Source organism: Scomber japonicus, chromosome 3, assembly GCF_027409825.1.
Source record: "Scomber japonicus isolate fScoJap1 chromosome 3, fScoJap1.pri, whole genome shotgun sequence".
Classification (NCBI taxonomy): Eukaryota; Metazoa; Chordata; class Actinopteri; order Scombriformes; family Scombridae; genus Scomber; species Scomber japonicus.
Window position 1 is genome coordinate 12,099,405 of NC_070580.1, and position 25,786 is coordinate 12,125,190.

General features: G+C 40.0%; 2 protein-coding genes across 2 annotated transcripts; both read left to right on the forward strand.

Moving 5' to 3' along the window:
* The first annotated feature begins 730 nt into the window (after positions 1-730).
* Positions 731-6,202, forward strand: mon1a (MON1 secretory trafficking family member A). Its single transcript, XM_053316502.1, has 6 exons — positions 731-854; positions 1,331-1,482; positions 2,959-3,324; positions 3,426-4,191; positions 4,298-4,445; positions 5,086-6,202. The coding sequence occupies exons 2-6, from the start codon at positions 1,359-1,361 to the stop codon at positions 5,224-5,226; spliced, it is 1,545 nt and encodes a 514-aa protein (XP_053172477.1). The 5' UTR covers positions 731-854; positions 1,331-1,358; the 3' UTR covers positions 5,227-6,202.
* Positions 6,203-10,090: 3,888 nt separating this feature from the next.
* mst1rb (macrophage stimulating 1 receptor b) lies at positions 10,091-24,378 on the forward strand. The gene is made up of 20 exons (XM_053316498.1): positions 10,091-11,293; positions 14,862-15,038; positions 15,117-15,239; positions 16,417-16,587; positions 16,681-16,841; positions 17,502-17,637; positions 17,783-17,919; positions 18,252-18,431; positions 18,647-18,746; positions 18,865-19,083; positions 19,171-19,317; positions 20,619-20,772; positions 20,948-21,037; positions 21,151-21,366; positions 21,453-21,533; positions 21,759-21,940; positions 22,069-22,178; positions 22,357-22,522; positions 23,259-23,395; positions 24,125-24,378. The coding sequence occupies exons 1-20, from the start codon at positions 10,091-10,093 to the stop codon at positions 24,354-24,356; spliced, it is 4,122 nt and encodes a 1,373-aa protein (XP_053172473.1). The 3' UTR covers positions 24,357-24,378.
* Positions 24,379-25,786: the final 1,408 nt, after the last annotated feature.

Sequence of the window (25,786 nt, forward strand, 5' to 3'; positions counted from 1 at the left end):
TTCATTTGCTGTTACCACGGACATAAAGTTGTGTGCATTTGCCTATGGGATTTGCATGTCATGACTGTTTGATCGGCTAAAAGCAGCTGTAAACGTATATAAACTGGGTGATACACCTTTAACAGACTGCGCGCGCTGCCGCGGATAACTTTTTTTGGCACGACATGTGACCTCGCTTTACGCTCAGTCAATGGTTCAAACACACGGTGCGTTCAAGGCCTCCTCGTATACGCGGCTACATTTCTTTAATACCTCTGATACTGCTATTACTAACTAATGGTAATATTAATAGAAAGCGTACTAAATGTAACTCCACATCCATCTTTATTGAATATGAATTTGCCTCACGACTTGTCTTTTATACAGTCTACGCTCACAACTTATTTCAATGCATTAAGTTATTCAAAAGTGGGAACATAGATTTTATTTCAAATAGGCTACAATTTAATAACACATTTATCATCACACATTGCCTTTTCATTACATTTTGTGCCCAGCCACGAGTTTACACAGGCACCATCAAGATTAAATAAATAACAGCACAAATGACCCAATGCAACGTTGAGTAATCAGACGATTTCACACATGTTCAGTTAATGCTTCAATGTCTTTTCATTTTATTTTATTCTTATTAAATTAGGCATTTTTAGTACTCCAGAGCAGAGGAAAACTTCATATCCCACAATTCCTACTTCCGCAACTTTCCAGGGCACGTTGACTAGCAAGAAGAAGAAGCAGAAGAAGAGAAGTCTGTGTAATCTGATCTCTGCTCTGCTAGTTAGCCAGCTACTGTAACTGTGACAAGCGGGTTGTGGAGCACAACGATCAGATGCAGGCAGCTCCGGACATGAAAGGTAAACATCTGGCAATAACTTAGAACGAGTGAAGAAAGAGATTTATCAGGAAGGATGAAGGCAGCGAACCCAAACCGAGCTAGCCTGAGCTAACTCACTGTTTATTATCTGCTATACTGAGCAGTCAAAGTAACCTTTGAAGTTCTGCATCAGCACAGACCTCGCTCCACTGACAGCTGTGAAACACGAAAACATATGACTTCTATAAAACACAACCGTGGAAAAAACGAATGATAAATGTTTTACTCTGAGATAAGTTTTTTCTCTTTTCACACCATAGTAACACAGGAGTGAAACTGTAGCTCAAAAGTTTGGAAAATGTAGAAAGTATAAAAGTCAGACCATAAAATCATAATGACTCACGTGCTTCTAGCCATGTCATAATAATAGTACATCATAAGCAGCTTGATCTTCAGTCATGGTGTCACAAAACTGTTGACCTTTGGTCTCATAGCTCTCTCTGTTTGTCCTACAAGGTTTGTGTCCCTGCCTTCAGTAGCAGTGATGGATGGAGAAGGCCAGAGGGCTGCTGCATCCTGGGAGAATGGTACTCTGGCTCCAGTGGACCGCCTTCGCACTGAGAGGGCGGACAGCCCCACACCGGGCTTGGTGGAAGGAACTGAACCAGGTGAGGCTGGATCACATTCACCCAACACTTTCTTCAGACTGTCAGACCTACAGCATTTTATAGAAATCATAGAAATCTGAAACACTGCACAATGATCATCTCTCTCTCAAATATACTCACATCATGATCTCTCACAAACAGGCGCTTAACACTCTGAGATGATGCCTTTAGTCACAACAGTAAAGTAAATCCCAGCAATTAGACTTTAGATTTTTATTATATATACTTTATTTTTTCTCAAAGGGGAAACTGCAATAGTCACCACATGCCAACATGTATGATATGGTGGGGAAAAAAACATAAAAACAAAGCCAGGTTAAAACAGTACCAGTCACATGGATAAGTTATGTGCTACTAGACAATAAATATATCTGTCTGGAAGTCTTGAGGTCTAGATCAGTGATGAATACAATGAATAAATGAATGTCCTTTTAGTGTCTTGGCTCATCCCTCACAGGATCACAAAGCATTGTTGAATCTTATGTAATAACTCTGCTGCAACACTTTTTATTTCCTCATTGTACAACCAGCAACGATGCAAACATTGCTACTTGAATCAACCACACTTTTTTCTGTTTGCACAATACACACAGAAAATCCATCTCTAGTAATTTAGATTTTTAATGGATACATAATTGTACTGTGCTAAAAAAAGAGAGTATTACATATATGTACCTTCCCTCACGGGTGAACATTATCCCATGAGTTGACTTCCTTACTGACCAGCTGTTGCTAAGCACAAAACCAGATGAGCTTGTTTTTAACTTGTGAATCAAATGTTTAAGAAGTTCTCCATTTGACATCAGTGTGTTTGTGTGTGTGAGAAAGAAGAAGACAGTATGAGTATGCACATCCTGTTTGTGTTTAGAAATGTTAAACATATGATGACAGTGTCTTTTGTTATCTGCGTGACTTACTAACATTACACTTACAGGAGGAGGAGGCCCACTACTTTTCACTTTGTTGGATGGTTGAGTGCAATTTTTGACTTTACGAATTGACAATGAGCACCAGTGAATGCATCATAACTTGTGGAAGATTCAGTGTCTAAAAAAACATAAAAAAAAAAACTCTGGTTCTCATAATACCGACCGTGTCCTGGCTCAGATCTGAAAAAAAGATATGTGAGTATGTCACAGTGAAAGCATGTCTGCATCCAGCTTGAACAAATCCAACCTCTGATGTAACTCTAGATTTACTCTACTTAGCCTGGAGATAAACGTTGCATTTTTGCAGTGTTAGGTTGATGACTCATTATCCGGCTTCCCCTATTCGCCTCATATTTTGTCTAAATTAAATAAGCTGCAACAAGAGGTTCTTAATTTCCTTTTACTGGAGCTCCTCTGAAAAGTTAGAGCTATAAGTAATTCTTCTATGCCTGTTTACACAAAAAGAATGATTAAACAGCTGAATCAAATAGTTATTGAGACTTCATAAAAAACAATATGTGATCATTACTCTCTCTTGTTGATGTAGGTGCTGGCCAGAAGAGTGCTATGTTTGTGCACGCGCAGTCCTTTGAGGATCTGACGGCTGAAGCTGAGGAAGAAGCTCGGAGGGAGACTGAACTGGACAAATCGGGAGAGTGCGCGGATGAGCTCAAAGCGTTGGAGGAGCAGCACAGCAATGACGTTTCATCAGAGGCCAGGACGAAGGAGGAGGATGTGTCCAGCGAGGCGTGGAGGAGCCACAGAAAACACGTGTTTGTGCTGAGCGAGGCAGGAAAGCCCATCTACACCCGCTATGGTACCGAGGAGGCTCTGTCCAGTACCATGGGTGTGATGATGGCCCTCGTGTCCGTCGTCGAGGCCGAGAAGAACATCATCCGCTCCATCCACGCAGGTCAGAATTCACTTGCAAGTAAAGACAAACGTTTTTATGAATTGTGTTAGAAAGGAAATATGTTGAATCCATGCCAACTCTGTGATGATTTTCTGTGTTAGATGGATGTAAGGTGGTTTTCCTCACCAAGAGTCCGCTGGTCCTGGTGGGCGTGTCCCGCACCTGTCAGTCAGACAAGGAGCTGCTGCGAGAGCTCCAGTACATCTACTACCAGATCGTCAGCCTGCTCACCCTCACTCAACTCAACCACATCTTCCAGCACAAGCAGAATTACGACCTGCGACGTCTCCTGGCCGGCTCCGAGTATCTCACCGACAACCTGCTGCACCGCTTGGACCGCGACCCCGGCCTGCTGCTCAGCGCCGTCACCTGCCTGCCTCTGCCCAGCTCCTCCAGGGATGTGGTTTCATCGAGCCTGCAGGCCGCCAAATCCAAAAGCTTGGTGTTCTCCATTCTGCTGGCAGGAGACCGCCTGGTTACTCTGGTGAGGAAAAAGGACCAGTTCCTGCACCACATAGACTTACACTTGGTCTTCAACCTCGTGGGCTCCTCCTCGTCCTTTCGAGAGGGCGAAGGCTGGACGCCGATCTGTCTGCCAAAGTTCAACACTGCAGGATTCTTCCACGCTCACATTTCTTACCTGGAGCCCGCGTCCGAGCTCTGCCTCATCCTGGTATCAACTGACAGAGAGGACTTTTTTAACATGTCCGACTGCAAGCAAAGGTTTCTAGAGAGGCTGAGTAAGCGCACTGCCTACCAGGCCCTGAAAGATGCGCTTAAATGTCCGAGCTACTCTGTGGCGCAGGTCGGCATCCCGGAGCTCAGACACTTCCTGTATAAGTCAAAGAGCTCGGGGCTGTACACCAGGTGAGGAGGATGTCTTCTGATATGTCTTATAAGCATTGTGTTACACTATTTCTTTTAGCTTCTGGGTACAAATCTTCAGCACACACTCTTATTTTTCTTCCTCCAGTCCGGAGTTTCCTGAGATGTACCAGTCTGATGAAGAGCAGGAAAGGCTGATGGGTTTGTACCAGGACCTTCACAGCTGCCTGCACCATCCAACCAGACCTCTCCGCTCCTTCTACCGCTGTAGTGAATCTGAGAACCTGCTGGCATGGGTAAGCTTGGCACTGTGAGATGAGACACTTTGTTCTACATGAAAGTCTTTTAAATATTTTATGAATCCTTTGGCTCAAATTCTCACAACAGAGTTTGAATTTTTAAAATACTGCACACCTATTTTTGGCCTCAGAAATCTGACATGGCACACCAAATGAAAACATCACTTCTCATCCAGTCAGACAGTCTGCAGTGGTCATTTCCTCTTTTCCTGTTCAAATAGTAATGATATATTTTTTTTCTTCAATTTATGTTGAAGTCAGTACCTGAAATGATGTAGAGAGAGAATGGAAAACTTTGATGTGGAACTTTCTGTTGCAAAGGTTTTTATTCAAGACAGTAATTAGACATAATGTAGTTAAATCACATGTATATTTATAGTATAGTAATGCTGTAGTGTTGGAGAACAGATAACATTACATTTACACTCCTGCTGTGTACATTTAATACATTTAAGTGCATGCAGTTTGGTCTTTGTATGTGCATTTTGTGTTTAAAGGTAAGAAGCATCCAGCAACTTAGTTTGTCTCTTTGCATTTAGAGTCTTGCACATCAAATATTATGCAAATTGAGACAAAGCAGTCACTAAATACTGTAACACTCATCACATCCTTGTCTCCTTGTACCTTCTTTCTGCAGGTGACAAGTGGCTTTGAGCTCTACCTCTGCTTCAGTCCTCTCGGGACCAAGGCGTTGGCCGTCTCTGCTGTCAACAAACTGCTGAAGTGGATCAGGAAGGAAGAGGATCGCCTCTTCATCCTGAGCCCTCTCACATACTGAGCCCTCTGCTGCCACCGGCTGACCTCCTGAGACAACAAAAAATAAGCATCACCCTGAACACCGACTGGCCTGGTGCTAATAACGGCTGTAGACGATGCAGTAGTCATTTCAGTGTCTACATATGATTATCAAAGCTATGCATTTCTTGATACCGGGTTCTCTTTGATGTAATTCACATATTTGTGATGGGAGTAGGTATCACAACAGAGATAAATTAAGGCTGTATTTTAGCTGGCTAGGTTTTTTTTATAATTTTTAATTTGGATAAAACAGTTTGAGATGGAAGCAGCATCAACACCATCGCTAACCTAATAACAACATACTGTAAATGATTAGTTTTACTGTAACAGCTTCCCTGAGGATGAAAAATGCTGTCTTTGTTTTTTTATTGCTATGAGCTCAGTTCTTAAAAATCAACAATACAAATTGACTTTGAAAACTGGAATTTCCTCAAGACCTGCCGTAGAATGTATTCTCTTGTTCGCAGTCATCCTGTCTTGATATGAGTTAACCACATTCCTGTTATTCCTTCACATAATGACCAATAACTAAAGGAATCATTGTGTCCCTTTACGTCTATACACTTTCATGTTGCGAAAGGCATTCCCAAGAGAAATGTGTAAATGAGTTTACTGCTGTCAGTTGTATTAAAATAATATGTCGTTGTCAGTGTGAAGGAATCTTAATGTATGAACATTAATCTTCCAGTGTCCATAGCATTTTACTTTGAATATTCTCATACTGATAACAGAAACACTGTTGTGTGAATCTGTCCTGCTAGCTGTCTAATCATAAAGGTTCATTGTATTTTATGAAATCCAGCTTTGCTTAAGCAATCCAGCATTACCTCTTCTGCTTCCACTAATCATGCCTTAACTAATGGCCGTTGTGCAAAGCCAATATATGGCTGTAACAGTGCAGGTTTACTGCTGCCGCACAGTTTCAAGATTATATATTAATAAATGACAAGTAATAAAACCGACTCCTTATCTCTAGCTCATTTTATTATGTTGATGTCTGCTTTTGTTTTAAAAGTATTCATTTATAGACTACCTCACTGTAGTCCCAGTATTATAATAATATTATTATTACTTTACTGTCCTCTTATATAGATTACATATATTTTGGAATAAGGAATAATAGGATTAGTTTCCCTGAGTACCATCATGTCTCAGTAGACCAACATAACGCACACCAGCACACACACTGGGCCTCTTGTCTAAACACTAACTGTAGCTGCAGGTTTCAGCATCATTATTAAAAAATAGTGTTGGTGGCTTGTCGATTGGATGAAACATGCTAATTACACAGTAAGAAAACAACAAGCAGTACATAGTAAGAAATCAGCGGTTGAATATACCCTGCATCAATGTATAGCATCACCCAGGCCAGTAAGGTGTCTGAACCATCACAGAGTGGGTTAATTGGAGTGCTGCTGGGGATGGGAGGAGCCAGCAGGAGCGCAGCTGCTAGACACACCGCTCACTCATACTGAGAGTAAAAGTTGAATCTGAAACCAACAAGTTTACACTCCCTAGCTCTTCCTCGGTACGAGTAGGACCTGTGTACGAGCATATTTATGTCATCTTGAGTTTTGAATTTGAGGACGGATCCATCGTACATCGTTATACAACCAAACCAAGCATCCAAACTGGCGGAGGTTGCTTCCCTGAAGAGGATAGTAAATAACCTGTACAGGTACGTTAAAAAAATCTTTTTAAATAACACTCGCAGCTGCATGTGTCATAGATGTCTTTTGAACAAAACAGAAGTAGTTATAAAGGCAGGTTTGATATTACATATATCACAGGATCATCATACAGCCACCATACATTTAAGTAATCACCATACAATGATACCAGAGCAAGAGAGTCACATTGTTATCAAGTTCGCTGAAGTCATTTTTAGCCTATTACTGTGTACCACCTGTAATGAATCTATCTCATTATAAGTAAATATTTTTTGTTCAAGACACAGGCTGTGGTGTGAAACTGTAGGTTATGTGTGATCATAAGTGAGTAATGTGTGCTGAATATGTTCATATTTGGGGAGGATTAGATGTACCATTGATTATTCAGTTTATAATGTGACAGTGATATGATATAATATGTTAAATGTAGGTATTAAAGTGAAGTTGTGAAGTCGTTCTGCTCAGTGAAGCATGCATAACATATAACAATGGACTATATTTGACTTGTAAAACTCACTGAGCAAAGGTGTAGCTACACCTAACCTTTCAGGTTTTGTGCAGCAGCTCGAATCAGATACCATCACACATGTGGATTGAAGCCAAGCAGGATAAATACTGGCAGAATGAACTGACTGTCAGAATGAATAACAGAGATGTGAATGTGAGATAAGAAGTACAACCAAAAAGATAACAGATCATAGCAGCAAAGGATGAAAACGATGCTGCTTCTGCACAACATCATTTTTCAGAATTGATTTGGCTATTGAACCATGTTGACACAACCACTTCAGACACTGCAGACTGATTGAATGGATATTAAGTGTAAACAAATTGTCCTTATATAAATTAAGATGTTTTAAATTAAAATAAATGTAGGTCTAATGTCTCTGAAGGGTTCTGGTGGTTCCTCACTGGTTTGGGGAGCATTTCCAAATACTGAATCAATATGTCAATCAATGTGTCCTTGGGGTGTAATATGTTTTGACTATTGATTTTATGCAAAGCAGCTCGCCTGTGCATTGACTGATGGAAGAGAGGATATCTTCCTTACTCTAATTAAAGGTCACAAGAGTGCCTGTAAGTAAGGCGCTGATCCAATAAAGTTATTTCTTCTCACAGTAACTCCACAGGGTATTGTTTTATGTATTTCGACACTAAAGTACTGTTTTGTTGTGTTCTTGGAAAATGAGACACGCAAATAATGTATTTACCACGGACAACACACATAACGTGATAATGTAATTGTGTCAGATATAGTAGGATTGAGATTTTAGATTTTAGATTTTAGATAGCGCTGTGACACCACTTTTAATTGACCCGTGAGGAAATAAACCGATGCAGCCTTCAGTCAAACCTGCATGCTTGCCTCTAAATAGCACAATAGCACCATGAATGGAAACTCATTTTCAACCATTTGCTTTATTAACCATGAACATGAAGAAAGTAAATCAGTGCCATTACTATGTGTACGCATGTCCTCCTGGCTTTGAAACTCTAACCTTAACCTCAGTTTCACATAGAGCTGCAAATGTTAAAATGTAACACAACAGTGGCATTCTATGAATTATTGATGCAAAGACACAAAAGTCTTGGCTTCAAATTTTTTAGTATGACTGCCTATAGCATATGACTGCCTATAGCATAAATGACCATTTCTTGAATGAAGTTTGGTCAAACGTTTCTCTGATGCTAACATAAAATAATCAGTGTTGATGAAATTCTCTGGCACGAGCAGATGTGCAGTTTCTTCTTCACCTGGGACTTAAAAAGGAACATCGTCGGATGGCCATCGGTCCGTGCACACCTTTCCTCCTGAAAGGCACGTAGTGGTTGTGACAGGAATGCAAAGTAGAGAGGCCAGGGGTCTTGAATACAGTGTTACTGTGATGTGTCTAGTTAATGATCCACCCAACAACGTCTGTTCATGATGAAGACTAGCCTTTGACTATAAAGCATGGCTCCATTTGGTGGGTTGTTAACTAGACACTGATGAAGATTGGTAAGGATGAAAATCATTATTGGGCGCATTAAAGTTGAACTAAGGCCCTTAACTTGGTCTATTAATATGAGCATTAAAAGAGCATGACTCATGTTTGGAGAAAGAAGAATGACGAATTAAAAAGATAAACATGAGCAGACAGATATGAATGACCTGAGCAGGAACTCTAAATAGAAAATATTTTTATCCACCACCTCCTGTACTGAGCGCTACCAACACAGCTTTGTGGTCAATTATCTAAACATTTCCTCTCAGTGTTTGTGGTGAGTCAGAAAAAGCTTTTATATTCTGTCATCATCTGGCTCAACCAAGATGACAATGTTCGTCACTAAAGATCTAGGATTTGTCTGTTCAAATCCTAGTACATCCTGGTGTTTTTAACAAACACTATTCCCTTTGAGGAAGACCATATGTTGTGATTGAAAACACCCCAAAATTTATTGGACCCATAATTTGGGAAATATACCCATTCACTTTTTTGTAGAGTTAGGTGAAACAATAAAACCACTCTCACTGAAGCTGTCGCCAGGAGACAATTAGCTTAGCTTAGCCTAAACTAAGCTTAGCCTAAAGACCAAAAACCAGAGCAACAAGTCAACTTAGCTCTGTGGAAATGTTAAAAACACTAATTTCTACACTAATAATGCCTCTAAAGTTTAGTAATTAGCAAGGTATATCTTATTTTTGTGTAATCCATAAGAAAACTACAGTGTAGCCTACAAATCACACTGAGAGCAGTGACTTCCCTGATTCTCTGCTGGTTGCCTACCACCCTCATGGAGATAACAAAGAGTCCAGGAAGTCACTGTTCTTCAGCACTTTGTAGAGGTTCAGGTAGGCAGATCCTTTTAAACCTTTGGATGGAGTTGGGTTATCTGTCCCTCCTTGCTTTAAGTTTTGATGCTAAGTTAAACTAACCATAAATCTTCCAATCTAACTCTGTCAAACTATTACTTTCAGGTTCTTTAGTCAAACTGGATTTTTTATGGCCAAGAACTTACACACTGAAGTTTTTGTGTTGTAGAGGATACTTTCTTAATGACTTACTCTATTCTGTCATTTCACTTCATTCAGGTATCTGCGGCTTATGTTAAGGATGCATTTGTCCCGACAACAGACCTGGAGGTAACCAAACGTTGTCTGTGCTGTCGCCCCCCTTGCACCCCGGATTGGAGATGGTCCACTGGACCACACAGTGGGGGACCTGTGTCTGGCTCCAGACTTTAATGGCCTTTGCCTTGGCCAACTGTCCCTCATTGGCCCCCAACCCAGTCAACTTCTCTGTGGTTTACACCATGCCCTTCTTCCAGGCACGGGGCCCCATCCAGAACATTGTCAACAACTCGTTTTACCGGGAGGTCTATGTAGCCTCTCAGAATGTGATCGAAGCTGTCAACAGAAGCTTGGAGAAGGTGTGGCAGCTTCACACTGGGCCAGTGGGAAGCCCAGATTGTCAGATATGTGATTTGTGTCACATTGACAAGGACCCCAACATCCTGGAGGACACAAACAATCAGGTCTTGCTGTTGGATACTCTGTTTATGTCTTTATATTCTTGTGGAAGTTCTCAGTATGGTGTTTGTTATTCACATCAACTCAGGTTAAATGGAGAGCCTTCTATTTCGAAGTGTTTGTTTAGAGAAGATTCAAACTCTGCTGCCTACTGTCCTGACTGTGTGGCCAGTCCTCTTGGTACTAAAGTGACAATGGTGGAGGAGGGTCAGACCGTCTACTTCTTTGTTTCCGCCACTGTCAATGACAGTGTGACCCAACGTTATGGTAGGAAGTCATTATCAGTTCGTCGACCACTGGGGACAGAAGATGGTTTCTACAGTGATGTACGTGGCCTGACTGTCCTTCCTGGCCTACGGAGGACATACCACATCGAATATGTCTACAGCTTTTTCACTCAGGAGTTTGTCTACTTCCTCTCAGTCCAGAGAGAGAGCCCAGACCAGGACTCATCTCCGTTTCAGACTCGCCTTGGCCGTCTCCCAAGGAATGAATGGGAGATGAAGAGATACCGTGAGGTGATCCTGGAGTGTCGATTTGAACCTAAACGCCGCAGGAGGAATGTAGCCAGTGAACCCTATAAGGATGTGGTATACAACGTGGTCCAGGCAGCCCACTTTGGCAAGGCAGGCAGGGAGCTGGCAGAAGAGTTAGGGGCTGAGGAGGAGGATGACATCTTGTATGGGGTGTTTGCTGTTACTGATGACAACGGGGTCACAGAGCATGACTCTGCCCTGTGTGCCTTCCCCATGGACAATGTGAACAAAGCAATTGTAGATGGGGTGGACGATTGCTGCGAGTCTGGACCAGAGCAGCTCTCCAGAGGCCTCTGCCACTTCCAGCCGTGTGAGAGCTGTCCGCATGAGGTCAGTTCACTTAAACACAGCCCTTACAGATTATAGCCATTACAAATGATTAATATGATCTCAGGTTAATTTTCTTTTTGATGCTGTTTTAAATAGAGACAGGCAGGATACTAACAAAGGTAAGTTCGGTAGTGTGTGACTGATACATGGCATGCTGGTATAAGAGAGAACATCTGGAGTCTACTGGAAAATATTAGCTGTCTAGCCATCTCTATATCAGGCAATAAAACATCACTCACTGTCATATTAGGCAGTCACCTAGAATAGAAAACATCAAAGGTGTTAACTCATTCACATGGATAACTATTTGCTGACTCAGTATGCAGGTAACTTGTGGGTACAATAAAGTATGTCTAAAGCACATCTTACATTTTTATAAACATGGAATAAATACAAAACCAGGTTATTGAGACCTTATTATGGCTGATTGAAACCATCATTAGTTTGAAAGGGGGAGGGTAAATAATACCTTGGTTGTAATGGTTCGATTCAAGAATGATAATGACAGAACAGGGCTTTTCTATTTTTTCATGCAAAGAATGAATAGTACACTTGTGTTTTCTTATGATTGTTATGGGGAATGATCAGTTTATTTATAATTGTGTACACCCTTAAACAAAGAAATAATTTAGTCACTGCACTGGCAGGAGCAGCATCAATAAGCAGATGTTGGCAGAGCCAAACAAGACTCACTCAGTGAAACAATGAAAAAAGTATGAAAAGGGTTTTGCAGCTCCAGTTTCTTGTGGTTATTGTGGATAAGTATAACGTGAAGGTGAACCCACTGTCACCAAAAATGTACAGTAAACTTGAAGAATAAATGTTTTGCCCTTAATAACATACCGTACATACCTTACAACAAGGGTGTGTTCATTGGTGAGCTTTAGAGGTGCTGGTAGGCAGATATTTTAAAACGTTTGGGCAGAGCTAGGCTAGCTGTCGGCAGTCCTTGTACTAAGCTAATTACCCCGTGGCTCTAGCTTTATTTTTAGCCTGTATTTATGAGATTGATATCATTATATTTCCTAAAATGTCAAACTATTAATTTAAAGGAGGTGTTCTTCTGAACTTTTCTCTACATTAGTAAATGTCAGTACATCATTGTGGGGAGGTTTTAATTGATGACACACCTACGGTGGCCCTGAAGGGCAAACGACACCAACAAAAAGGAAAACACAACGACATTAACAAAAACACAACGACAAAAAGAAAAACACAACGACAAAAGGGAAAACACAACGACATTAACAAAAACACAACGACAAAAACGAAAACACAACGACATTAACAAAAACAAAAACTGACAAAGGTCACCTGCTTTGCAGGATTTCTGTGAAATACCATTGAATGATGATTTGTATCCCAACAGGCAGAGGACTGCCATCTGAAGTACTTGTATGAGCATCCAGTGTGCACAAACAGTGATATACATAAATATTTTTTATGTAAAAATAAATATGTCTACATACTCACACAGAAGCAGCTGTTGGAAGGAATATTGGACAGAAGCCAGATGGGAGTGAGACGAGTTAGTGTTATGATGTGTTTTCTGCATCAGTTAAGTAGGTTTCTCAGGTCAGACAGGATGTCTGATGTGCTGTCGTGTGAGATAAATAAAGTATGCATCATTCCTTGCTACCATATTAATCCCTGAATAACTGGTGTGGTGTGAGTGTAATCAGTATCCTTGTAAGGCCATAGTTTGTATTTGGATCTATATTTTGACATGGCTCAGAATATGATGGCAGTGGTTTCTTGTATTAATTCTCTTGTGAAAACTTTATTTCAAGGCCCCATGCATATTTCTCATAGTATTCTTTTTTATGTTAGGTTTGTCAGTGTTGGGGACTAGGCAGCTTGTGGTAGAACTTTTTACTAAAGTAAAGCCTACTCGCCAGATGAATTCCTTCATCATGAGGATAGTAACTTTTCCAGAATTAAGTCACTGTAATGAAATACATTTTATGACTCAGAAAGCTGATGTTGTTAGTTGTTCAAGGATAAGGAAAACTAAATATTTAACACTGATTTTCATTTCAGCTGTTGCATTCACATTTAATAAAAGTTTGGAAGAAAGATGCATTTTTTGGATGTTCGATTTTGGATGTTCTTCTCTTGCCTTTCCTTTGGCAGACCTGTTTCTACTTGGACTCTCCCCCCGAGGCGTCTTCTGATGTGTTGTTTTTGGCTGCTGGTCTGAATGTTGAGTCACTGGATTGTTCAACAATCTGAAATCATGGTTTTTCCACTTTTCAGCCCATCTAAACACCTAAGCTGCCAATAGCATCATCTTTGCCTCACAATTTCTGCTTTCTGAGTATGTCATTTAATTACTGAGGCATTGGAAGATCATTGTATTAAATAATGTAGAGAAAACGTTTTTTAACATGGAAACTTGTTTTAATACATAAAATATGTAATGCCAGATTTGTAATAATACCATATGGTTTCTCATCATTTCGGAGGTTTTCCTCTCAAAGGCTTTTTATTTGTTGGTTCTAAATTAATATTTTGACCCTTGTAACTATTTTAATTTTTTTGATAAATCTTTGATTTTTAGCTCACATGAAGGTTTAAAGTTCAAGAGACAGAATTCTTATGTAGGTTATGCTTCTATGGTTGTCCCAGGTTAATGACATCAGTCCAAAGCAACGCTGTTTGTGTTATGTTTGTATGTGACAGTGGATGATGCATGACTTACAGTGTTTTGCTGCTTACTTAATTTGAAAACAGTGTGTGAAAAGACCACTAATATACACCAAGAAAACAACTATAAAATGTCATTCCTATATTTTTACATGCTAGCCTAAGATATACAATCCAGTGTTGACACAAAGACACCCTTTAACCAAACAGTGATCTACCCTGTTCTGTATCTATAGCTACAAAGCAATCTGTCTGTCAGTCATGCAGCACATAGTCATTTATCATGGCCTCTTAAATTATGAAATGATAATCTTATTGTAACAGATTCACTGTGTGCTTCTGGTGTGCAGCTCACATCGTGTTCTCACAAACAAACAGCTGGGTTTATCTTACTGCGTCTGCATAAGTTAAATATGAAACATTATTAGTATGATCCAGGAATGGTCAAGCATTAATTTAAACTACTTTATAAATCAGATTGGATCTTGGAAACTTTGCAGTAGTGACATTAAATGTAAGCTGCTTTACGAAGGTTGCTACTGTCTGGTTTAAAGCTACATGAAGTAAAATGTGTTACTGAATATGTAATAACTCTGGGTACACACTAATTACTAATGATGGTGTGTGTTCTCATTAAGTCAGATAAAACCTCTAAGTAAAATATTTACTTTGCCTGCTAAGTATTTGACAATCACAATTTCACTTATTAGCTCCAGAGCTTCCAGAGCTTTTAACAGATGGACCTGCTGACATGCAAGCTCAGTGTTATGATTTCATAAAAAGAACTTTTAGGACTTCTCGTCTGTCTTGGCTTAAAGTTATAAGTACATAACTCGAAATTATGTTTAGTGTATTTGTGGTCTCACTGTCTACCTCAACCTTTCATTTCCTTGTCTTCTGCCACCTCCGGCCATGGTACTAGAGTATGGAGAACAACGCCACATGCAGAGACCATCCCACCATGGTTTCAAAGCCCTATTACAGAGTGGACCTCTTCAACAGGCAGATGACAGACGTCCTGCTCACCTCTCTGCTTGTCACAACCATAGAGAGCAAGACAGTAGCTCATATTGGCACCTCTACTGGACGCCTGCTACAGGTATACAACAAAACACAGGGATGAGGAGAAATATTTTTAACTGTATTAATAACCTGCTTTTTTTTTGTCTGTTTGCAGCTTGTGTTGACAAGATCAAGTCCCATAATCTTTGCCAATTACTCTTTGGTTGAGAACCAGAGGATCTCATCCATTGCTGCTGTGAACTCATCAGAGTATCTACTTTTCGTAGTTGGAGACAAGGTACAGTAGCAATTACGTGTCTTTGAAAGAAAGAATATGAATATTTCTGGGCAAATGTATTAAAGTGTTTTAGAGGATAATATTGTCATGTGGCTCTTGGGGTCATGCAGGTCAAATTACATTACAATTACAAATGAGTTAGGACTGTGAATGATTATCTGTCCAGGACCCTGTAATACTCAGGAGACTTGTCCCGGGTGCTTTCCTGTCTTCTGCCCAGTGCATGCTGGGATTTGTTGAGACCCCTGTGACCTAAGTGGAAAAAGAAATTCGATAAACATTGTAGTTTGGGGCAGTGGTTGATATTGAAGGCTAATACTGGATCAGTAAGGTCTCTTGGTTCTCCTGTGGGACAGTAGGACAATTACTGTTTTCACTGAGATATTGAAATAGCAGAAAAAATAAGTTCCTCTGAAAACTCCAGAGATCAGCAATCTTATCATTATACCAGGTCTTTTGTTGAAAGATTTGTTGCCAGTGTTCCTTGTTTGCAATAATGTTGAAACCAATATAATCTTTTTTGTTATGATCATGCCTTTGAGTGTGAATCAAAGAAATAAGATCTGGTTTAGTTAAATAGTATTATTATTAATCTCGTATCAATCTGATGAGTTTATTAGCTTTCATTTAGCACCAGGCTGTTTAACAAGTCACATGGTCCTGGTACTAAAATGAAATCAGATGAAATAAAACTCCTCAGATTAATACAAGATGAATAGTAAAAATATTTAAAATAATGCTGAATGAGGTCTATCAGTGTACATGTCTTCTCACTGCTTGCAAGGCATAAATTATTAGAACCTAAATTGTCCTCTTGTGTCTACAGTAGATTTTCAAAAAATGAGCAAGTAAAAAATAAAATCATAATTTTATTGGGACCAACTAAATTTGGTTAAGACCCAAATTTGGCTCATAGGCCACTACATACAAATCAATGAAGGTGTTTTTGGAGGTTTCATGTATATCAGACACCCCCCATGTTATAAGCTGATTGTATTTTCTGCTTAACATGCATGTAAATACTTGAAATAAGTTGAATTATGTAATCCGTTGTTGTCATTAAATATTCTTTTGGTTTTGACACACAATCTGGAGTGAAATGAAAGAATAGGATCAGCAATAAGAAAGGTTATACTATTGGAATGGGAATATGAAAATTGCTGTCCCTCTGTTTCAGATGATTCAGGTTCCCCAGAGAGGACCAGGTTGTCAGCACTTCCTGACTTGCGCCATGTGTCTATCAGCCCCTAAGTTCATGAACTGTGGCTGGTGCTCTGGAGTGTGTTCCTGGGAAAGTGAGTGTCACAGCCGCTGGAGGAATGAGTCCTGCCCACCTGGAATCACTGGGGTGAGACACAATATCCCTTTCTGTAATGATAGATAGAAACATTTAATTTCAGGGTGGTTGGTACTAAAGCTATATTCTGTTTTATTGACGCAGTTCTCTCCACGGACTGCTCCTCCTGATGGTCAAACAGAGCTAACTGTGTGTGGATGGGAGTTCCAGTCGCCCTCAAGACCTCCTATTACCACCAGAACACACCAGGTTCGACTAGGACAAACCGCCTGCATTGTGCTTCCAGTCAAAAGTAATAGCACACAGTGAGTAACCATGCAGGGCTCCTTCTGTTCATACTACAGTCATTTTGGGTAAGATCCACCATTCTTGTGCTGTGAAAAAAACAGAAAAACACTTGTAATTTCTTTCCTTGAAGCTCCCTGAAAAACTGAATAAACTGAGCATGACTTTGCTACACTGTAATGCAATCCATTAAGGCTACTTTTAGAGGAGATGTGAATTGGTATCTTGAACTCAGAGACATTTTCTGTAAAGCCACAAATGACAACCTCATGTTGGCGCCAGAGGGAAATTATTGAAACATTAAGACACATCATCTGGAACCCATGAAATTTTATGTCATTCCATCTTGTGGATGTTGAGACATTTCATTGGACCTGCTGGTGATGCTAGATGAAAACTCACAAGATCACCAAAGTCATTAGGATTCATCTTCCAGGGACCATGAATGCCTGTGAGTCTGGACAGGGATTCGTCATCGCTAAAGCATTTAAGAGCAGATCTTTTTATTCAATAGATTTATTAACAAACTTATTTTAGTAATGATTATCTCATTCACAAACAGACTCATTTTAATTTGAAAGCTGTATGTCAGCAGCAAAGATAACCTGCTCAGTGGTTCTTTGTCTCCTCCACCATTGAGTCCAAACAGTTGACGTGTGTTTTGTTGTGCTTTTCTTTAGCCTGGTGTGTAAGATTCGCTCGGGGACCACTGACCTGTCCAAACCAGTCAACATTACAGTGGAAGTACATGAGGGCAAGGTTGAGGGACGCTACGCTATTGATGGCAAGGCAGAAATATCAGGGTTTACATTTGTGGTAATCTTTGCTATTATCCTCATTACAACATCATCAACTTCAAATATACTTTTATAGCTATTTCAACCATTTACTTTTTTACATTTTGACATTTAACAAATCTATATTTGTTTTATCATAACACTATGATAAATTGTCCCTCCAGATTCCCAACATCACAGAAATCCATCCTAACTATGGGCCCCGTGTTGGGGGCACACTCATCACCGTGACTGGACCTCACTTGGATGCTGGAAAGACCAGAAGAGTCACCCTCAATGATGTACCCTGTCATATAAAAAGGTCTGGAAACACATCTCCAACTATGTTTTCATCTTAGCTGCAATATTTTTTAAGTAAAATAAAAACATTGCTTTACAGCTTTGTGTAGTTGCCCTACTTTCTTGGGGGTTAGGAAGATGAGTTGCTGCTCACAACATTTTTATCGCCATGACCTATTAAGCAAACTTGTTTCAACATGTGTGTAGAACATTGATGGCTTTGGAAACTACAGGTTAACTCCCAGAAAGATCAAATACTGACTTAGAACTGAACTACCATCAGTAGATGTTGCCTTGTTGAACATGCAAAGTACATTTACTGCAGTTATTTACATACATCATGCTTTTTTGCAGAGTTACAAAGCCTAAAGGCAATGTGTCCTCCATCATCTGTCTGTCCCAGCCCATCTCAGAGGTGAGGGATGTCCCTCTCAGTGTTTTCATCGACAAGTCCCCTGTCCTCACCACAAAGGTGTTTTACTACAAAGAAAATCCAAAGATTACAGCCATCCTGCCTGAATGTAGCTTTGACAGGTAGGCCAGTGAGTCCTCCAGTACAAACAGTTGCTCTGTATGCACTCTATCATCCTACAGTATGTTCTCTCAGCAGGGATATTTCTGATGAATTTGGTTTGATGTAGTCTTTTTTTCATCTTCATCACATACTCAGTTGTAAGATGAAATTATCTCTTTTGCCAGATCATATGAAAACACAATTTCTCATATTAGTCTTTGTTCATAAACTCTAGGGGGTCAAAGGTTGTGATTGAAGGAGAGAACCTGGATTCTGTTTACCGCACAGTCATTCGCTTTAAACCCAATGAGAGTTACCTGAAGCCTGTCACAAGGGTACAGTGTTCATCATAACCTACAACTGATCATTACATTAGGATATGTTTATTTTTATTGTTTTGCATTTTACTGTATCTGTCCACTATGGAGTTATGATTACACTGTTTTGTTTCAGGAGTGCATAGGCAAGTCCTTATCTACGAGGATGGAGTGTGTCACTCCTGTGTTTCACAGGGATGAGACAGAGGAAGGAGAGCTTTCTTTTGACATGGATGGAGCATTGGGACTTTGGAACAAAGAGTTCTCTTACCACCCCTATGGGGAGCCTATACCTTTTGAAACAGAGGGAAACGTGCTAAATTTGTACCCTGGGTTTGACGAAGTGTCACTACATGTAGGTTATAGCTTTGTGGGATTTTAATTCACAACCAAATGAAATAATCTGATTTAAAAATAACTTGATTTCCTTTTCTGTATGCAGCATCAGAAGCTGAACCTGGTGAGCTCCTGTATGACCATCATTATGACCGTGGCAGGTGTTGATTGTGATGCTAAAGTCCTGGACAATGAGATTACCTGCAGGATCCCCAAAAACATGACCATTCCCACTGAGGGGCTGGCAGTGAAGGTGAGTCAGGGCTTGGGGATTAGAGTGATGATTAACTCATCACTTACCTGGGTCCAACCTGCACCATAGGGGCCCATGTTTTTGGCACCTCCTGCCTTGCTTGTGATCACTAACGATTGTCTGTATGTCATGCTGCTAAACCTGTCAAGCAGCTGTGAGAAATGATGGCCAAATTCTGCAACAACAACAACATAAAAAAAGCAAAATACATTTCAAAGATCATCAAGGTAATTATAACAAAATTGTCTTAAAAAGCAAATTGTGTAATAAATTACATATTTATCAAAAATAATATCTACATGCTGACAATTAGCTGATGTTTTTAGAAATACACTTCTTTTTGGTGAGAGTTAGATTAGAAGATTGATAGCACCAATGATTGTACTATAAATATTAGGGCCATAGCCAGCAGCAAGTTAGCTTATCTAAGGACAAAGATCAGAAACAACTAGCCTCCCTCAGTAACAAACTCAACCTAGAAGTACTTGAAGCACACTTCTGCTGAACTACATCTTTGTCGGGTACTTTTTAGTTATGGTCACTTTTTGTGAGTTTCTACTGATTCCAGGAAATCATTGCACATGACCAAGAAAAAGGCTAGCCCAACGAATAACACCCCCCCTCCCCATAAAACCACAACTAATCATTTTTACACTTCAGTTTTTGCTCAGATTAAACAAACAGTATGTAACTACCACACTAATTAGTGAGCTTTATACATACTAGTAGGTATTTGCTATATTTGGACATAGCCAGGCTAGCTTTTTCCACTGTTTCTAGTCTTTGTGCTAACCTAAGCTAACTAATTTCTGGTAGTGGCTTAGCATTTACTGTATTGACATGAGTGTGGCCTCCTCATCTAACTCTTGGCGTCTATTTCTGCAGATACTGTGAGTTTTTCTTAAGATCTAGGTACCTATAATGGGATCAGAAGCAGTTGTTTTTGTTCTTATAGTTAATGGTTTAAACCATTCAATTATTAACTAGACTGGGTTGAGAAAGGTGACCGGGTCCAAAAGAAGCATACCTCAATTGATGAAAACTGTCATACTGGTGCATGTTTGATATACTACATGTGTTGTGTTTAATCTTTTCTTTGCACACATGGGAGTCACTCATCCATTTATCCATCCATCCATCCATGACAGAAAACACACCAGTCTGGTGTAAACAGTTTTAAACGTATAATCTATGTTTTACTAAAGTAAAGGTCACACTAAAAACTCTCTCTGCAATAATAGATTAATTTATCTGCAATAATAATGGTTTGTTCATTGTTTATTATGGACTCTGTTGTACAGATCTCCATCAATGGGCAGGTCCACAACGTTGGTACAGTGGTGAGGGTCAGCAACCACTACATGGTAGGGATTGTTCTGGGGATCCTAGCAGCTCTGGTGGCTGGGGCGGTGCTGGCCTTCGTTGTCATGAAACACTTGAGGAAGAAAAAGAAAGGTGGGCTTCTCTCTGTTGTGTGGACCTTGGTCAGATTTGTTTATACAACAGTCACTGGCTGTGGGTGGGAATTTGGGATGTTATTTGAGTCTTTCAACTAGAACATCCCTAGAACATGCATGTGTTCTTCTTCAGTGGTTGATGATTTAAAGGCTCTTGTGAAATGTTTTTTCAGCCTCCATGGTAGAGACACGTTTGGCTCACAGTGCTAACCGCCCTGGTACAAATAATGTGGAGCTGTCACCTGTTGGGGACTACAGAAGAGGTGTCATTCTGGCTAAGCACTTATAACACTCCACTATAATGTTGTGTTGCTAATTTTCCTCTGACATATACACTCATACTTATTAACCCTTGCTGTCTCTCTGGGCCTAATAGTAGTATCCCTGAATCCTCCCAGCCCCTTAGTGGGGACGGTGGTGTTCCCCAGCATGGCCTACGCTACAGGCAGCATAGATCCCACCCTCACTCCACTCATGCCTTCAGAGAAGATCTCAATCTCAAGTTTTAGGCCAGAGCTGCTGGAGGAGGTGAAGGATGTTCTAATTCCTGCTGAGATGCTTATTGTGCAGCACCATCGGATCATAGGGAAAGGTTTGTTATTCACCCCGATGCAATCTGTATCATATTTTGAAGGAAACAGCAGCAGTCCTCTATTATTCTGTGTTTTTTCCCTGCAGGTCATTTTGGAACAGTCTATCATGGCTACTTCACAGACCACAATCGCAGAGAAATCCACTGTGCTGTCAAGTCTTTGAATAGTAAGTAATATTTTCTTCTTGAGTGTTGATTTTTACACTTGAGGAAAGCACCAAAGAGTCTATCCAGTTTGTCTGTTGCAGGAAGATGTTCTCTGAAAACTTAAAAAGCAGGCTCGTTGTACCCTGCAGTTTTTTAATGTGTACAAGTTTGTCTTTCTTCTTTTAGATCTGCATCCATTTTGAGTGTTCCTTACTCTTTTCTCTTTTCCTTGCCTATGTCATCAGGGATAACTGATGTGGAAGAGGTGGAGCAGTTCCTGAAGGAAGGTATAATAATGAAGGGTTTCCATCACACCAATGTGCTTTCTCTGCTGGGCATCCTACTGCCAGAGGAAGGGCTCCCTCTAGTGGTGCTGCCATACATGAAACACGGGGACCTGCGGCATTTCATACGCTGCGAGAAGAGGGTGAGAATGGTGCATTAAAACAGTGGAAATGAATCATCTGATTTATGTGCAACCATCTGTTTACTAACTATCAAACTACATAACATTTCCAACTGTTTTAATTGAGCTTGTTTGTGGGATTTGTTTAGAACCCCACTGTAAAGGATTTGATTGGCTTCGGACTACAGGTTACCAAAGGGATGGAGTATTTGGCTCAGAAGAAGTTTGTGCACAGAGATCTTGCAGCACGCAACTGCATGTGAGTGACCAAGCTATGTTGAGAAATCAGAAATGTATTTAGTGCCACTGGGCCTGAAATGCTCTGAATGAATGTAGGGAGAAGTTATAGGGTACAAAATCAGCTGAGGTTGTTACATCACAGTACTCAGGGACAGTGTTTTGCAACAAAAATATCCATGTACTTCTTCTGTCCTTAGGCTGGATGAGTCATACACAGTTAAGGTGGCAGACTTCGGTATGGCCAGAGATGTTTTTGATAAGGAGTACTACAGTGTTCAGGACCACAGGAAGGCTAAACTGCCTGTCAAATGGATGGCCATTGAGAGTCTGCAGACGCAGAAATTCACCTCCAAGTCAGATGTGGTGAGGATACAAACATCAACCATAATCAAGATGTAATTAAAATAGTGCTGAGGGACACTTACACGATGTTGATGTGTTTATCTTGTGGGCAAGATGAAAAGTATCATGATCTGAAATGTTCACTGAATTTCAAAAAAGTTGCAGGTGTTATCCTACACGTAGCTTCCCAACATTAATTTATTGTCATATTAATATATGTCAATATATTAAAATTAACAGGTCGCACAACTCTTCTCCAGTACACCATACTTTATTCATCAAACATTTGTGTACTAGAGAAGAGTTGTGCCACTCATTTTAATTTTGACTTGCACTGAAGCTCATACTGGTCTGCACCCTGCTGTGTCTTCACTCACAAAGTAGGAAACTGAATAATCAATATATTACCATCTGCTTGGCTCTATGCAGTGGTTTGCATTGTGTACTGCTTGGTTAGATTTTACAGTAAATATACTGGTTTATTCCAGGTCCATTATCCTAACTGCACAGATTTAAGATTAAGAGCCATATTGTCTGTATTCAAAGCTGTACCATTATGCTTAATGAGTGAGGGAGTCTTTCTCTCAGGAAGCAGTGGGGCATTAGACTGCATGAATTACTCAATTTAAAATCTTAATACACAATTTTAAACTTGTCTTTACCTACTGTATGAACACCATTAAACAGGTGCACACTAGTTGATGGGTCTGTATATGTGCCAGTACTTGCTCTATAACTTTTATCCCTCCTTATGCAGTGGTCCTTTGGTGTGTTAATGTGGGAGATGCTGACCAGAGGAGCGAGCCCCTACCCAGAAGTGGACCCTTATGACATAACACATTACTTACTGAAGGGCAGGAGGCTTCCCCAGCCTCAGTACTGCCCTGACCCTTTGTAAGTAACAAACATAAAAGCATAATATTATATTTTATTATATTATTATATTATATTGTTCATTTAAGGAATAACTGTAAACTGTTGATTTCATAAATAAGTAGAACAGTATATGGTAACTTCACACAATTAGGGAATGCTTCAGCAGTATACTAACACAAATTTACAGTTACAAAACAGAGAAGAAAAGTTTCCGGCACAAAGTCCAAGTAGTCACCCAGTAGTGTGAAACCCGTAAATTGTCCACTACTTGGTATTCCAACATGGTTAAGCAATGTCATATAGGAGTTAATGCGTATGTCTAAAACACTGCTTCTTTCACACACACACACACACACACACACACACACACACACACACACACACACACACACACACACACACACACACACACACACACACACATTGGTGTAACTTTAAAGGAGCCGACATGTTTTTGCTGTTTGAAAAAACAAAACAAAAGAATGTAATGGCAAAGCCCATGGCCTGTAAGCCTGTAAGCCCAGTGAATTAAACAATGATAGAGAATAGATAAACCATTAGTACCCCATGTCCACTAAGACATTATCACACATCTGACTGTGGTTCAGGAATCATTTAGACTTTAGACTTCATTGAGTTAAAAAAAAGGCCAACACTGGACATTAACTGATCACAGTATAATTTAATATTCTTGTTATTCTTGCAATTATGTGAGTTCATCACACAGTCTGGCTATGTTTTTTCCAGGTATAGCATTATGCTCCAGTGCTGGGACCCTGATCCCGAGTTGAGGCCCAGCTTCGCTACATTGGTGTCAGCCGTCTCTACCATCTTGTCAGGCCTGGAGGGAGAGCACTACATAAGTCTGAATGTCACCTACGTCAACCTAGACCAGCCACGGCCCTACCCTGCCCTCACAGAGTCTGCCGATGAACATGACTCCACAGATGTTGAAGACTTAGGCTCAATCTCTTCCTGAACCAACTCAAACCTCAACTTAAACTGGTAACGGTGCTAATAGCAAGAGCTCTTCCAGATAACAGCTGTTTGTTCTACCATAAAACATCTGAAACAGGGATAGAGGATAATTGCCTATTGCCTGCTGTGTGTGTGTGTGTGTGTGTGTGTGTGTGTGTGTGTGTGTGTGGGGGAGTGGATTTAGTTAAATGCTTTAAACTGACACCCTCAGGCAGCCATACTGGAGGTTCATCACTTTTGCAACAATAGTTAAACCTTCCAAACTAGGTAATCCCAGAAGTACTACGTAAATATTCATCTTCTGTGTTTTTTCCCCACTGATAACAGATGATGTCACTGAGGATACATCTAATTAGTTTGTAGTACCAGCTTGTTAGTTGGCAAAACATAGCAAGTCTTGTTAACTCTTTCCCATATTATTTAGATACTAACTAGCATAACACAGTTTCTGTGAGGCAGTCCACAGGTTAGCTAGTTAGCTAGCTAGCAATGCTAAAAACCACCTGTTTATTCAGATTAAGTGAGTAAAGTTTTCTAACATTAAACTATAGTACACTGCAGTAGTGACTGGGACACAAAGGGATGGGCTGGAGCCAAATAGGGGACAGCATTTTACTCATTGTTGATGACTTACACCACAGTCTAGTCTTTTTCTGGTATCTGCTCTTTTGTTGCCCAGCTGTTATTGACATAACACATGCACAGTCAGTTTTTTATCTTCTGTATCTAACTGTATTGACAAGAGAGGAGCTTTTGGCTCACACAAAGCATAGCTACATCAAATCAAGTAAACTCTAGTGGTGTGTTTGCTTTCTTTTACTACAAACAGCATCAGCTCCATATTTCGACCAAAGGTTCCAGGAACCAGAGGAACTACTCACAATCCTGTTTGCATTTTCATGGCCTCTGAGGAACCAAATTAGACCCATGAGGAATTTAAAAATGACAGTTGATGCTTGTGTTCACACATGAAGAAAACGCAACACAGATTTGTCTTGTTGTTCTTTGTATTTACTGTTGCATAGTGTACTGTTACAGTAGCAGAGCCCATGTATATATTAAACATTTAGGTATGACATTCCCACATTTGCTTTTAATTATTTTGTTGTCTATTGATTGTTCTGTATATTCGGGATCATTCTGTAAGGCAAAATGTTGACAACAATGTTTTGAAAGAAATCACCCTGTTGCTTGTATTTCAGACTCAATGTCTTTGAATTAGTGTAATAAATTAAAATATTTATTTGTTTATAGATTTGTTCTCATGCTGTGGACTTTGAGTAAATATGAAAATATATGCAAATTCTTCCATATGCAGTTGAATAATGTTACATATTGAAGCATTTTTCCTCATGGCTGCTATATGAATTCACTTAACTTTGTTGCAGTACTCCACTAGAGGTCAGCATTCTGTTAAAAATATCTGCATTG